Source organism: Microtus pennsylvanicus, chromosome 6 (genome assembly GCF_037038515.1).
Source record: "Microtus pennsylvanicus isolate mMicPen1 chromosome 6, mMicPen1.hap1, whole genome shotgun sequence".
NCBI lineage: Eukaryota > Metazoa > Chordata > Mammalia > Rodentia > Cricetidae > Microtus > Microtus pennsylvanicus.
The window spans coordinates 106,446,119-106,459,565 of record NC_134584.1 but is presented as its reverse complement, the minus strand read 5'-3'; the positions used below and the strand labels follow the sequence as shown (position 1 = coordinate 106,459,565).

At 48.8% G+C, this 13,447-nt stretch overlaps 1 protein-coding gene across 1 annotated transcript; it reads right to left on the bottom strand.

Moving 5' to 3' along the window:
* Positions 1 to 1,670: 1,670 nt before the first annotated feature.
* On the bottom strand, positions 1,671 to 7,326 carry LOC142852962 (dipeptidase 3-like). The gene is made up of 10 exons (XM_075977933.1): positions 7,049 to 7,326; positions 6,499 to 6,625; positions 5,927 to 6,056; positions 5,704 to 5,845; positions 5,345 to 5,414; positions 5,059 to 5,235; positions 4,155 to 4,239; positions 3,674 to 3,749; positions 3,183 to 3,318; positions 1,671 to 1,913 (listed from the first exon to the last, which is right to left on the bottom strand). The coding sequence occupies exons 1-10, from the start codon at positions 7,324 to 7,326 to the stop codon at positions 1,671 to 1,673; spliced, it is 1,464 nt and encodes a 487-aa protein (XP_075834048.1).
* Positions 7,327 to 13,447: the final 6,121 nt, after the last annotated feature.

Here is a 13,447-nt window from a genome sequence, read left to right as displayed (position 1 = left end):
CATCTTGTAGAATTTTCTTGTTTTTTTTTTATGAAGGGTCTTATTATGTATCCCTATGTAGCCTGGAATAGACAGGTCTGGCTTTGAATTTGTGGATGATCTTCTTGCCTTTAGGATTAGAGGCTTGAGTCATCGTACGTAGACCAGGACTACATAGTGAGAGAGTCTCTCTATGCAGCCCTGGCTGGCCTAGAACTTTCTATATAGACCAGACTGGCCTCAAACCCTGAAGTTACAGAGATCTGCCTGCTTCTGTTTCCTGAGTGCTGCCAGGGTGATTTTTATATGAAGTAAAGAAAACCAGAAAGCTAGGCGGGATGGCACATACTCAAAATTCTAGTACTTGGATGGCAGAGGAAGGAGAATCACTTGAGCCCAGGAGTTCCAGGCCAGCTTAGGCAACACAGACTTGGTCTGTGGTGGTATTTGTTTGTGATCTAACAAATAAAGCTTGCCTGAAGATCAGAGTAAAGCACTAACCCACAAGTTAGCCATAGAGACCAGGCAGTGGTGGCTCACACCTCTAATCCCAGCACTCAGGAGACAGACTGGAGCTCTGTGAATTCAAGGCCACGCTGAGTCACACTAGATTGATCCAGTCTGAGAGAGAAAGAGACAGGCTGTATTGACTCACAACTTTAAACCCAGCACTAGGGAGGTGGAGACAGTAGTGATCTGGCTGGGTTGAGAGAGGAATATAAAGTGGGGGGATGGGATGGGGAGTTGGGAGATGGGGCACACACACACACACACACACACACACACACACACACACACACACACAAATGCACACACAGAAGTCTGAGGATTCATAGGGACAGGATTGCTCCTTTGGTCTGAGCATTGGTAGAGGTAAGAACTCTAGTGGCTGGCCGCTCTTTTTCTCTGATCTTTTAGTTTTCACCCCTGCCTCTCCCCCTGCCCCCCTGTCCCCTTAGCTGACTCCGGGTTTTTATTATTAAGACCAATTAGAATTTGTGCTACACTGGTCTCCAAAACAAAACAAATAAACCCCTAAAACAAACAAAAATATAACCTTTCAGAGGGACCCTAATTTACTATCCCCATGATCCTTGGTTACACTGTTGTGTGGGCTCCAGCTTTCGGGATTTGGTGAATTGTCTCTGCCTGTCCAGAGGACCACGGCTGCAGGTTCCCTCACCAAGGGTTCTCTCTTTTTTTTTTTTTTTTTTTTTGTTTTTTCAAGACAGAGTTTCTCTGTAGCTTTGGTGCCTGTCCCGGAACTAGCTCTTGTAGACTCTTGTAGACTAGGCTGGCCTCGAACTCTCAGAGATCTGCCTGCCTCTGCCTCCCGAGTGCTGGGATTAAAGGCGTGCGCCCAGCTTTTTTGTTTTTTTTTTTGTTTTTTTTTTTTTCGAGACAGGGTTTCTCTGTGGTTTTGGAGCCTGTCCTGGACCTAGCCCTTGTAGATCAGGCTGGTCTCGAACTCACAGAGATCTGCCTGCCTCTGCCTCCCGGAGTGCTGGGATTAAAGGCGTGCGCCACCACCGCCTGGCTTCACCAAGGGTTCTCTGACCCTAATCCCAACAGTAAAGAAAGGCACTGAACACTTAGCTCAATATTTTAAATATTTATTCTCAAAATAAACTGGGGCCTGAGCAGTGAGGAGGGGAACTTTGTGGATTTTGCCACATTGACCTGTGGCCAGATCACCAAAGCCAAAGGACGAGGGCTAGGGAGGTGACAGTAGCCATGAGGCCTGAAATGCGGCATGGGGGAGCTCCTGAGGCCCTCCGGAGGACCTGATTAGTTGGCCTCTTGGTCACCTTGAAGTGTGAGTCCTGATGCTTCTCCTGGGGCTGAGACAGGGTGTGCGAGTGGCAGGTGCTGCTTAGCTGCCTGTCTGGAAACTTGACCTCCACAGGGCTCTGTCCCAGGCTTCTCTCTCTCACCTGAGGGAAGGAGTCACAGTAAAACAGACACTCCCACCCCTCCCATGCTCCACTAGTGAACCACCTATCTGTGATGGCCAGTCTTTCTCCCCGCCACCCCCCCCCCCTTTTTTTTTTTGAGACAAGGTTTCTGTGTAGTCCTGGCTATCTTGGAACTCACTCTATAGACCAGGCTGACTTTGAACTCAAGAGACCTGCCTGCCTCTGCCTCCAAATGCTAGGGTTAAAGGCGTGTGCCACCACCACCAACTAGTGATGGCCAATTCTGATTGTTAACTTGACTATAGCTGTAATCAAGTAAAACCCAAAAAACTGGGCAATCCTGTGAGAGATTTCTTCTTTCTTTCTTCACATTGTTAATGACTTAGTTATTTTTATTTTATGTGCACTGGTGTTTTGCTTGAATGTATGTCTGTGTGAGGAATCTGTGCAATCCTTTGGAATTGGAGTTACAAACAGCTGTGAGCTGCCATGTGGCTGCTGGGAATTGAACCTGGGTCCTCTGGAAGAGCAGCCAGTGCTCTCTTTTAACTGCTGAAGATGTATCACCTTCAGAGATTTTCTTTTCTTTTTCAGTCTTTTTTTTAAGTTTTGGGTTTTTGTTTGTTTGTTTGTTTTTGTTTTTTAGTTTTTTGAGACAGGGTTTCTCTCTGTAGCCCTGGCTATCCTGGAACTCACTCTATGGACTAGGATGACTTTGAACACAGAGATCCACCTGCCTCTGCCTGGGATTAAAGTGCTGGGATTAAAGCTGTGTGTCACTACTGCCCGGCACCAGAGATTTTTTTTTTTGATTGGATAATCTTAGGTAGGAAGAACCACTCCCTAAATCCTGGCCAATACCTGGTGACTGCCCGAATAAAAGAATATGGAAGGAGGAGTTTTTGCTTTTTGCCTGCTTGCCCTCACTAGCTCATCTACCCTGTTGCTGAGGTATTCTTTCCCTAGGATTAGAGACTACTTCTTTGGGATTCTCGTATATATTGAAGACCAGCAGCTCTCCAGGAATCCTCTGGGACTTCAGCACTAGACTGAGACTTCTGAGACAATCAAGTCTTATGTACTAAACAACTACTCCACTCTTGGCCTTTCCAACAGGTGACAGCCATTGTTGGACTACCTGGACCACAGCCTGTAAACCATGCACAAATGTCCCCACCCCACGTATGTATGTATGTACGTGTGTATGTATGTGTGTGTATGCTCTACCAGTTCTGTTCCTTAGAGAGGCATGACTAATACACCATCCTTTGCTTTTAACCCATGTACCTGTTCCACCTCTCTGAAGACGCGTAGCAGGTTTTCTCGAAGGACACCTTTCAGCTCCTGTTCACCCCAGCCCCGTCTCAGCAACTCCTCAATGAGCACTGGGTATGTAGACACGTCCTCCAGGCCTTGAGGGAACCTGTGCAGATATCCACCGTGAGACCTTGCCCCTAATCCTGGTCTAGAGCCTGCTATCCCACCAGCCCCAGGCACATAAGACCAAAACTAAGGGCCAAGTTCTTTAGATTAGTGAACGCGACTTTAGAAGTTCTTTAAAGATTGAGTTCTTGTGACCACACCCAGCCCACAACAGAGCTGGGCTGGGCAGCGGTGCTTTAACAAGATTCTTTTAGCCTAGGAGTGGGAGAGAAGATGGGGACTGGGAGACCAGAGCTTGTAGTTGAGATTTGAAGGATGAGCCGACTTTTGAATGGGGACCTAAGGCTTGAAACCTCTGTTGTTGCCTCCAGGAGGAGTCCAGGGATAACATTCACCTTCCAGATCCATCATAGTCTCCACCAATCCCAATGAATTCAGATCCAATGACTGTCCTGATGTGGTCAAAATGATCTAGAAAGCAGAGGTGGGTAGAAGAGTTGGGAGCATTTCTAAGTGGGAAGTTGGGTCCTGGCCAGTTATCCAGTTTACATCTGGGTGACAGTGACAAGCTGAGCTTCCAGTCCCTTGAAGGTCGGCCACTACCCAGCATGTGCTAGAGTTCAAGTCAGAACTGCACAGGCGCTGAGGTATGTGTGGGGGCGGGGCAGAGAGATGGCTCGGTGGGTCCCAGGTTCAATGCCCAGCACCCACACAGTGGCTCACAACTACCTGTAACTCCAGTTCCAGGGGACCTGGCATCCCCTCTAGCCTCCATTTCTCCATGGGGCACCAGGGAGACACATGGCACACAGACATACAGGCAGGGAAAATACCCAGGAACATTGTTTTAAAATTAAGAGTTGAGGTGGGACTCACCTGCCACAGTGGACACATTAGCAAGCAGATTGCACTGTAGCACCCCCATAGACAGTGTCACCATCACAATGCCACCGTTCTTTTTCTAAAGGGATAGACAAAGAGGCAGTCAGGCCAGCCCCACTGTGCTTCCCTTAATGGGGGACGCTTGCAGGGCAGCAATCTAGCAGGGGCTGGAAGAATGTTTTCTCCTGGGTTTGGGGCTCCCTGGGTAAAACTGATTTGGACCTGGTTTCAAAGATGGAGAAAGGTTAGTCAACCAATAGCTTTCTTTACTCAGGGTCACAACTCTCCTCGCAGTCAGACATGATGGAACATGTAAGGCCAAGGCAGAGGTAGTATAAGGTTCAGGTAGGACAGGACAGGACAGGACTATTTATGTAAGAGACCCTACCACAAACAAACAAGACCCTTTTTTGTCCCCGTTCTTTCCTTCCTTTTTGGATTTTTGAGATAGGATTTTGCTGTGTAGCCTAGGCTGGCCTCAACTCATGGTCCTCCTACCTCAACCTCTCAAGTGCTGAGGTTGTAGGCATGTGTTATTATGTTTGGCTTTAAGACCCTCAAAATGAGTCAAATGTATCGGCACACACTTTTAATCCTAGCACCTGGGAGGCAGAGGCAGGCAGATCTCTGCAAGTTCAAGGCTATCCTGGTTTACATATCGAGTTCCAGAGTCAAATAATAAGACCCTGTCTCAAAAAATGAAAAAAGTCAGGCAGTGGCGATGTACGCCTTTTAATCCCAGCATTGGTAGGCAGAGGCAGGTGAATCTCTGTGAGTTCGAGGCCAGTCTGTCCTACAGAGCAAGTTCTAGGCAGCTAAAGCCATGTTGGTCTACAGGGTGAGTTTCTCAGATGAAGTGTACTTAGTCCTGGGTTTGAGGGCCCAGTTGGCTACTCACCAGAAGATACAGGATGTCATCAGGAACATTCAGCAAATTGTCGCAAACAGCTCTAGCCGCTGAGTGGGAGAAGATCACAGGAGCCCGAGACACCTCCAGGGTCCGCATCACTAAGGTGTCTGAGCCGTGGGACAAGTCAATCATCATGCCCAGGCGGTTCATTTCTTCTACTACTTTCTGAAAGGACAATTGGATTTGGGAGGGAACAGAGGGTGTCAGGGAGCAAAGGTGTGTACAAGGATCTGCAGGAAACACACAGGGTAGGGTATGGTACAAGAATCCTCACCTCACCGAAGCTGGTCAATCCACTGATGTTGGTATAGAAGTGGTGTCTGAATTTCGTGGCGCTTTCTGCCCTGCAAGACAGACAAGAGAAAGCAATTCTTGCTGCTATAGCTTGGCTATCAGTGACTGGGGGCAGGGGCTCTGCTTATTCATCCTACATGTAGAACAGATGAGGACCAGGGCTGGCTAGCTGGTGGAAGTGTGAGGGACCTGCTGGGAGACCTGCCTCTCCCTCATCCCCCCACCTCCCCTCCCCTCACGCACCACTTTATAGTCATTTCTTTTGCCAGGTCCATGTCAAGGAGAGAAGTTTCCTCACCACACTGTCTGCCATGCCACAGGGCCAGGCACCATGCTCACCAGGGTGTGCTGCAGGTGAAGGTAAGTGTCAGGTAGCGCACTCCTAGCTCGTAGAAACTGCGCAACACAGAGAGGCTGCTGTCCAGTGAGTGACCGCCCTCGACGCCGATGAGGCAGGCCAGCTTCTGAGTGTTATTCAGACCTAGAAGACGGTGGCGAGTCAAACAACCACATCCCAAGAAAAGAGCCAGTGGTGTCGATCCCAGGCTGTACCCCAGTTCACCTTCAGCTGAGGTCACAAGCTCCAGCTCGGGGTAAGCAGCGCACATTCGGCGAATGAGGTCGATCTGTTCCAGGGCAAGGCGCACGGCATCCCGGTCCTGGGTTTCGCATGGGATGTAGGCTGACCAGAACTAGAGGGAGGTCCAGAGGTCCACGATCAAGCCAATATGATCTCTTAGGCCCCCTATTTCTGCCTCAGCCCCCACAGCACCCATGTAAGTCAACGGTTCCCCATAGTGTCATGACTCAGGACTACTGAGCTTGGCAGCCTGCAAACAAGCTGTGGACTAATGACATAGCTGTTGTCTGTCCATGACCCCGTGTGAATGTCCCAGGCAAGGCTACCCTATCTTTTGTGGTTCTAGCAACCTCAACCTCCACACTCTCCAGGGATTTTCTGGTTCTTTTCTATGTATTCCCCTGAACCTGAGCATCTGTGCGGCTCATCTGTGTTGGTCCTCCACGGCCTCATACATTCTTGTATTTGCATGACGGTGTACTGTATGCCCCAAGTATCTAGCCGTCTACTAGGTTTCTGTGTCCCCAACGTCCCCATTCTTCTGGCACGGTTACCTGGGCGCCCACAAGGCCTTCTCTAAGCCTATCCAGGCTGGTCTGGCTGTGGGTGAAATTGCGCAGATTCACATCCTGCAGCTTATTCTGGAAGAGTTCTCTCAGGCGCAGAGGCAGGTCGTTATGGCTGGAGATGCGGTCAGTGTGAGAACACGGTCTCCAGGTCAGAAGCTTCAGCCCGGGTCTTGTTTCTCCCCGCCCCTCACCGGGCCCCACCCCCTGCACGCCGAGCTGGAAAGCCCCCCCCCCCCCCCCCCCCCCGGCAAGGGCGCCAAAGGGAGAAGGGACACCCATGAATCACAGAAGGGAAAGGATATCCAGCGAAGGTGCTAAGGGGCCTCATCAATAGTCCAGGGGTAAGCTTAGCCCTCTCTTTTGGTTTTCTGTGTGAAACAGTCCTGGCTGTCCTGCAACTCGCTCTGTAACTAGGCTGGCCTAAAACTCACAGAGATCCGCCTGCCTCTGCCTCCCGAGTGCTGGGATTAAAAGCGTGCGCCACCACCTCCCGGCAAGTTTAGCCCTCTTCGGTCCCACTCCCGCACGTACGCACCCGTCCACAAGCGGGAAGTCTCTCATCAGGGCCAGCGCTAGCTCTCGAAGACGAGGGTCACTGGTCACGCCAGGTGTGGCAGAGGCATTGAAAGTGTCCGGAGTGGCATTGGCACTGGAGGTCGCCAGTGTGGTCGAAAAGCTGGAGATGCTCTGAGTGGTCGGGGTGCAGGTTACCCACAGAGGCGGAACTACAAGTAGCACCTCCAGTAGGAACAGCCAGGGCCCCAGAGGCCGCAGGCCGAGCGCGCGGGGACCCTCAAGACCCGCGGGCTGCATGTTGCTCAGACTTGGTCACAAAAGCCTAAGAAGGGCTGGGATAGGGCAGAGGATGTCAATGGGGTTCTGACCTTCGATTCAGGGTACCTAGGACGCGGCCTCGCTTGGAAAAGCTTGCAGTCGCACGGCTGTGCAACGGACGCTCTGGAACTTTCCACCCCTAGAAGCGCAGTGCAGCCGCTAGAGGGCACCACCGCCCTTCCGCTCCCCCAAGTAGAAGGGCGCCCCCTTGGGCCTGGCGGGTCTCTGCTCGCAGCATCCATCTACTCGCTCACTGCTTCTGGTTTCTGGCTGAGCTGAAGGAGGAGGGAGACTAGTGGGGAGCAACGGGGGGGGGGGGGGGAGGACACACGAGAAATCTAACTAATCTCACCCTATAGCCGTTACGTAAATGTGTTAGCGCCCAAATGTGCCTTATCCTCAATGGGGTCAAATATCTTGCCAAGTTCGCTTAGAGTAGTTAATTAGATCTGTGTGGGTTTTGTTAGGTTTTAGTCTTGTTTTTGTGGCGGGGTCTCGCTGTGTTGCTGGGACTAGCCTGGAGCTCCTGAGCTCAAGCTGTCGACAGTATGAGTACTGTCATCTAGGGAGTACATCGCCACTAACAGAAAAAAATATTGTCTAGCCAAGTGTAAAATCCCGGCGATCAGAAGGTAAAGGCAGGGCTGTGAGTTTGAAGCCAATTTGGGCAATATATCAATATCCTGCATCAGAAAAAAAAATCATGCGTAGTAGCTCACGCACATAATCCCAGCATTTGGAAGACTGAGGCATAAGGGTTTCAGAACACTCAAGGCCAACCTGGGCTACACAAAATCCTAGGCCAGCCTGAACTAAAGAGTAAGACCTTGTCTCAAACCAGGCAACCAACAAACTAAAGTATGATTCTCCGTTGAGAAACCTGCGCCCGCATTTGAGTGTAGTTAGCTTTTCCTAGACATCTCTCTCCCTCCTGAAACACCTCTTCCAAGATACACTAAAATGGTTTCTTACTAAATTTCTAGGGTTCGAGAGGTGGCTCAGTGGTTAAGAGCACCGTCTTCTCTTCTAGAGGTCCTGAGTTCAATTCTCAGCAGCCATATGGCAGCTCACAACCATCAATAATGGATCCGATGCCCTCTTCTGGTGAGCAGACTTACATTCAAACAAATCATTCATAAAGTCCATAAACAAAATGATAATAATAAATTTCTGCTGTTCTCATAAAGAAGATGAAGGGCATCGAGATGGCTCTGAGTACAAACACTTGCTATGCCAGCCAGACTACCTGAGTTCTATGCGCATATCTCATTTTTAAAAAATAAAGAGTTAGATGCAGTGGCAAGTGTCTGTAACCCCAGCACCCCTGCAGGGAAGAAAGACCCCGCCTCAGTAAGGAGGAAGTTGTCCTCTGACCTCAATAGGAATGTCATTGTAGGTAGTCACTGCCGCCTTTCTTTCACACACATACTAATAATAAAATAATTTTTACAAACGGAGATGAAAAAGCTGAGTAAAACAAAGTTTGGAGGTAGAGCGAGTGCCTAACAAGTATGATGGCCTAGGCTTAACCCACTACCATATTTAAGTAGATATGGACATAAAAAAAAAACACTTTCTGTGGGCAGTGGTGGCACACAGAAGGGAGGCAGAGGCAGGCAGATCTCTGTGAGTTCAGGGTTAGCCTGGTCTACAAAGAGAGTTCCAGGACATCCAGGCCTACACAGAGAAACCCTGTCTCAAAAAGAAAAAAAAACAAAATGAAACAAATTAAATTAAAAACAAATTAAATTGAAATGAAATTAATTAAATTAATTTAAAATAAATTAAAAACAAAATAAAAGCCTATCTTCTTAGCCAGGTATAGTGGCACATGTCTTTAATCCCAGCACCAATGAAGCAGAGGTGAGCAGATCTCTGAGACAGGCTAGCCTGAGTCTACACAATGAGTTCCAGGCTAGCCAGGGATGCAGAGGGAGAACCTATCTTAAAAAAAAATCTTCTCTCTCTCTACGGACGTTGTGGAGACAAAGACGCACATTCAACACTATGGGAACCCTGATAAACATGTTCTCTGTTTTGAGCTGGAAGATGACGAACACATCCTCGGAGGCTGGATGATTCAGAATTAGTGTCCCTAGGCATGCTGCAATCATGTTTATTAAGCAATTCCTTTTTCTATTCTTCTCTCATACATTACATGCCGACTGCAATTTCCTCTCCCTCCACTCCTCCCAGTCTCCCTATCCCCCACCTTCCCTCTCCCCCAGATCCACTCCTCTGTTTCCTTTCAGAGAAGAGCAGACCTTTCAGGGATATCAAGTGAACATGGCATAACAATTTACAATGAGAACAGGCACAAACCCTCATATCAAGGCTGGACCAGGCAACCCAGTAGGAGGAAAAGGTAAAAGAGTCAGAGACACTCTACTCCTACTGTGGGAGTCCTACAAGAATAACATATGTGTGGAGGAGCTATCTCAGACCCATACAAGCTCCATGATTGCCGGTTCAGTCTCCATGAGCTCCTATGAGCCCCGCTTAATTGGTTCTGTGTGCCGTGTTCTCATGGTGTCCTCGGCCCCGCTGGTTTCTACAATCCTTCACCACCACCACCCCCTGAACTCCTCCTGAAGTCTGGCTGTGGGTTTCTGCATCTGCTAAGTAACGGCTTCTTAACTTGCCTTATCTCTGCTGAAGGACACAAATCGTGATGCTAGGGCTTGAACTGGAAGCAATCAATGCTGGAATCACATTACTAAGAGTTCTCGCCACGGGGCCACTCAGCAGACACCGAGAGGAGGAGGAAAGTGGGGTCTTTCCTGTCGTTCCTGTTCCTCTCCTCACCCTCAAGAGCAGCAGGTGGCTCTACTTGCCAGTTTCTTTTGACTGTCACAGACCCGCCTTGGCATTAGAGCATCTCCACCTGCAGGGCAGACTTAGAGCCTCACAACAAGGATATGCTGGTACATGCCTGTAATCCCAATACTCAGGAGGCTGAGGCAGGAGGATTGTCACAAGTCTGAGGATAGCCTAGGTTACATAGCAACATTATCTCAGAAAAAAAAACAACCAAAATAACAATTAAAAAAATTATGGCCGGGTGGTGGTGGCGCACGCCTTTAATCCCAGCACTCGGGAGGCAGAGGCAGGCGGATCTCTGGGAGTTCGAGGCCAGCCTGGTCTAGAAGAGCTAGATCCAGGACAGGAACCAAAAAAGCTACAGAGAAACCCTGTCTCCAAAATCAAAAAAAAAGAAAAAAGAAAAAAATTATGTCCCCAGCACCATACGGCCCCGTAAGTGTCTAGTTCCTACCAGCACCCCGCCTTTTCCTTTTTGTCTACAATCTAGAAAGGTGAATACAGCTTTCAAAATTCACCTTGGAGCTCACCTCAGTGTCACCTTGGTGCCTTTGCAGCAACTCTGTGATCTGTTCCCTCCACTTTAACTGCCAAGAGCAGCTGGGCAACAGTAGTTCATGCCGATAATCCCGACTATTGAAAGCCTGGGGTGGGAAAAGTGACTTTAGTCCAACCTAGGCTATAGTCCTTGCCTCATAGTAAACAAAGCCTAAGCAATAAATAAATAAATAATTAAAAATAAAAGCACCACTATTAGAACTTACTCAATGACAACTCAGAATAAAGTAAAAAAAAAAAAAAGGAGCCTAAGGAAAAAAGAACTTCATCCTAACAGGCTGCACAGGCTGTTACGCGAGTGTAGGAGAGGCAGAACTGGCGCCAGCCCATTAGCCAACCCCGTCCATCTATCTGTTTGTTGAACAAGGGTTTATTGTGCCATCTAGTGCGCCTCAAGTCACTCAGAAACTAAAAGATGAGACAGACTGGACTTGAGGGAGTACACCTGCAATGTCAGAACTCCAGAGGCAGAAGCAAGATGATCCTAGCACATTTGAGGCTAGCCTAGTCTATATACTGGATATCCCAAGCTATCCAGGGATACATATCAAGACTTTGTCTTTAAAAAAACAATTAGGAGGGGGCTGGAGAGATGGCTCAGAGGTTAAGAGCATTGCCTGCTCTTCCAGAGGTCCTGAGTTCAATTCCCAGCAACCACATGGTGGCTCACAACTATCTGTAATGAGGTCTGGTGCCCTCTTCTGGCCTTCAGGCATACATACATTGTATACATAATAAATAAATAAATAAATAAATAAATATTTAAAAAAAAATTAGGAGCCGGGCGGTGGTGGCACATGCCTTTACATACCAGCATTCATGAGGCAGAGGCAGGCGGATCTCTGTGAGTTCGAGACCAGCCTGGTCTACAGAGCTAGTTCCAGGACAGGCTCCAAAGCCACAGCGAAACCCTGTCTCGAAAAACAAAAACAAAACAAAAAAAAACAAAAAAAAAAAAAAGAAAACTTGTTGCCAGGCTCAGAAGACCCAGGTAATACACTGGGTATAGCCTCAAATTACCTGTAAGCCCAGTGATGTGAGGGCAGAAGACAGAGGATTGCTGGGGCCTTGAGGCTGCCAACCTAGCTAAAAAGAACCTCTAGGTTCAATTTGAAACCAGGCCTCAAAGGTAGAAAATAATAGGGTAGGACATGGGTTGCCCTCCTCTGGCATTGGCCTCTGTGCCTGCCCAGGCACATGCACCCACAAACTCAACAACACAACACAAATAAATATGAGGAGAGAGAGTTCAAGGTCAATTACAGTTACAGCTCTCAAAGATAATGTCTCAAAAAAGAAAACAGCATACTGAAACCTAGCTAAAACAGGGCTACTGTTGAGTGTGGCTGGAATGAACGGATCCCAAGAGGGGCAGCCAACCACGATGGGAGGAGTTCTTAACAAATTTATCTTACACCGCTTTTCCAAACATACTCATTACAGCCCAGAAACAGCAGGCTTTTGGAATCCTTCTCATTTGTGGGAGGAGAAACTAAGGGGGTCTCAGCTGTAGCTAGCTCGAGGGTCTACCGTTCTTTATGGAGATGGGCCACACACGCAGGCCTCACACAGCTGCCACTGGCTCCCCAAAACCAAGTGCTCTTACAGAAGCCCCCTCCAAGAGGACCCACGGCAGTGACAGGCAAGGCTGTGTCTGGGATGCCAAGAGACAGGAAGGGGCCTGAGAGGAAGGGCTCTGCAGCACAGAGGACAGAGCAGAAGGGATTGATCAGTTCTGGTTTTCTCTGCAGCACCCGTGCCTCCTGCAGTCCCCCCTTCCCCCGGATACTACCATGTCCTCTACAGAGAGCACGTACAAGCTCTTAACCTTTGAGCCATCTCCATCTCTTGGGCTTTTAAAAGTTTGAGTCTGAAGGATTGAATTCTGGTTCTCACACCTGCTTGTAGGGCAAACACTTCACTTACAGAGCTACCGCACCAGCTTTCATTTGTTTATTATTTATTTATTTTTGAGACACGTTCCCCGTACCCTAGGCTGGTTCCCCAGCTCAGCCTGACCTTGAAATTTCTGCTCTTTCTGCCTCTACCTCTCAAGTGCTAGGGCCGCAGGTGTGCAGCAATAGGACTGGTTTTGTGTGGTGCTGCGGATCAAATCCAGGACTTCCTGCATGCTGGGCAAGCGCTCTACCAACTAAGCTACAAAAGAGCCGAGTATTGGCTCTTAATATTGCCTGTTATTACTGCAGTTGCTATTAATTCCCAGTCAGTCCCTGGGCGTTGGATGGCATGGACAATTTGTACCTGGTAAAGAGGAACTTCCTGACTGCTGAAATCTCACCACATCAAAGCCAGTCCAACCAGCAGAGGCCCAGGACCCAGTATGTGTCCTGGAGTTCTGGCCTTTGTCCCAAAAAGAATGAAGGTTACTCATGATCCAGCCAGGTTCCCTTCTTAGGAATCTAAAGAATTGCTTGAGAGATTGTATGGTGGGAATCAGTGGTTCAGTTTATGTATTGAGGTGAAATGCTCAGAACGACCCCTAAATTCCAGACCTCTCCCTGAAGCCAGACCCAACCCATCGGCTTCATCCAGCGTTGGGCCCAGCCACTGAGGTAGTGCAGATCACTGACAACTTCCTTGAGCCAATGGTGGCTGAAAGGCCACGTTCCACAGACCACGAGCGCTGGAAGCCCGTGTTACCCTGAACTGCCACAGAGAAGGACGCTCACATCCGTGTCTACATTAAACACATTTACTTCCA

Excerpts from the sequence above, each read along its gene's own strand:
- LOC142852962 (XM_075977933.1), bottom strand. The coding sequence starts at position 7,326 with ATGCAGCCCGCGGGTCTTGAGGGTCCCCGCGCGCTCGGCCTGCGGCCT. Across the intron at positions 6,626-7,048 it reads GACTTCCCGCTTGTGGACGG|CCATAACGACCTGCCTCTGC; the intron begins GTGCGTACGTGC and ends CCGCATCTCCAG. Across the intron at positions 1,914-3,182 it reads TCTTCAGAGAGGTGGAACAG|GTGAGAGAGAGAAGCCTGGG; the intron begins GTACATGGGTTA and ends TCCTTCCCTCAG.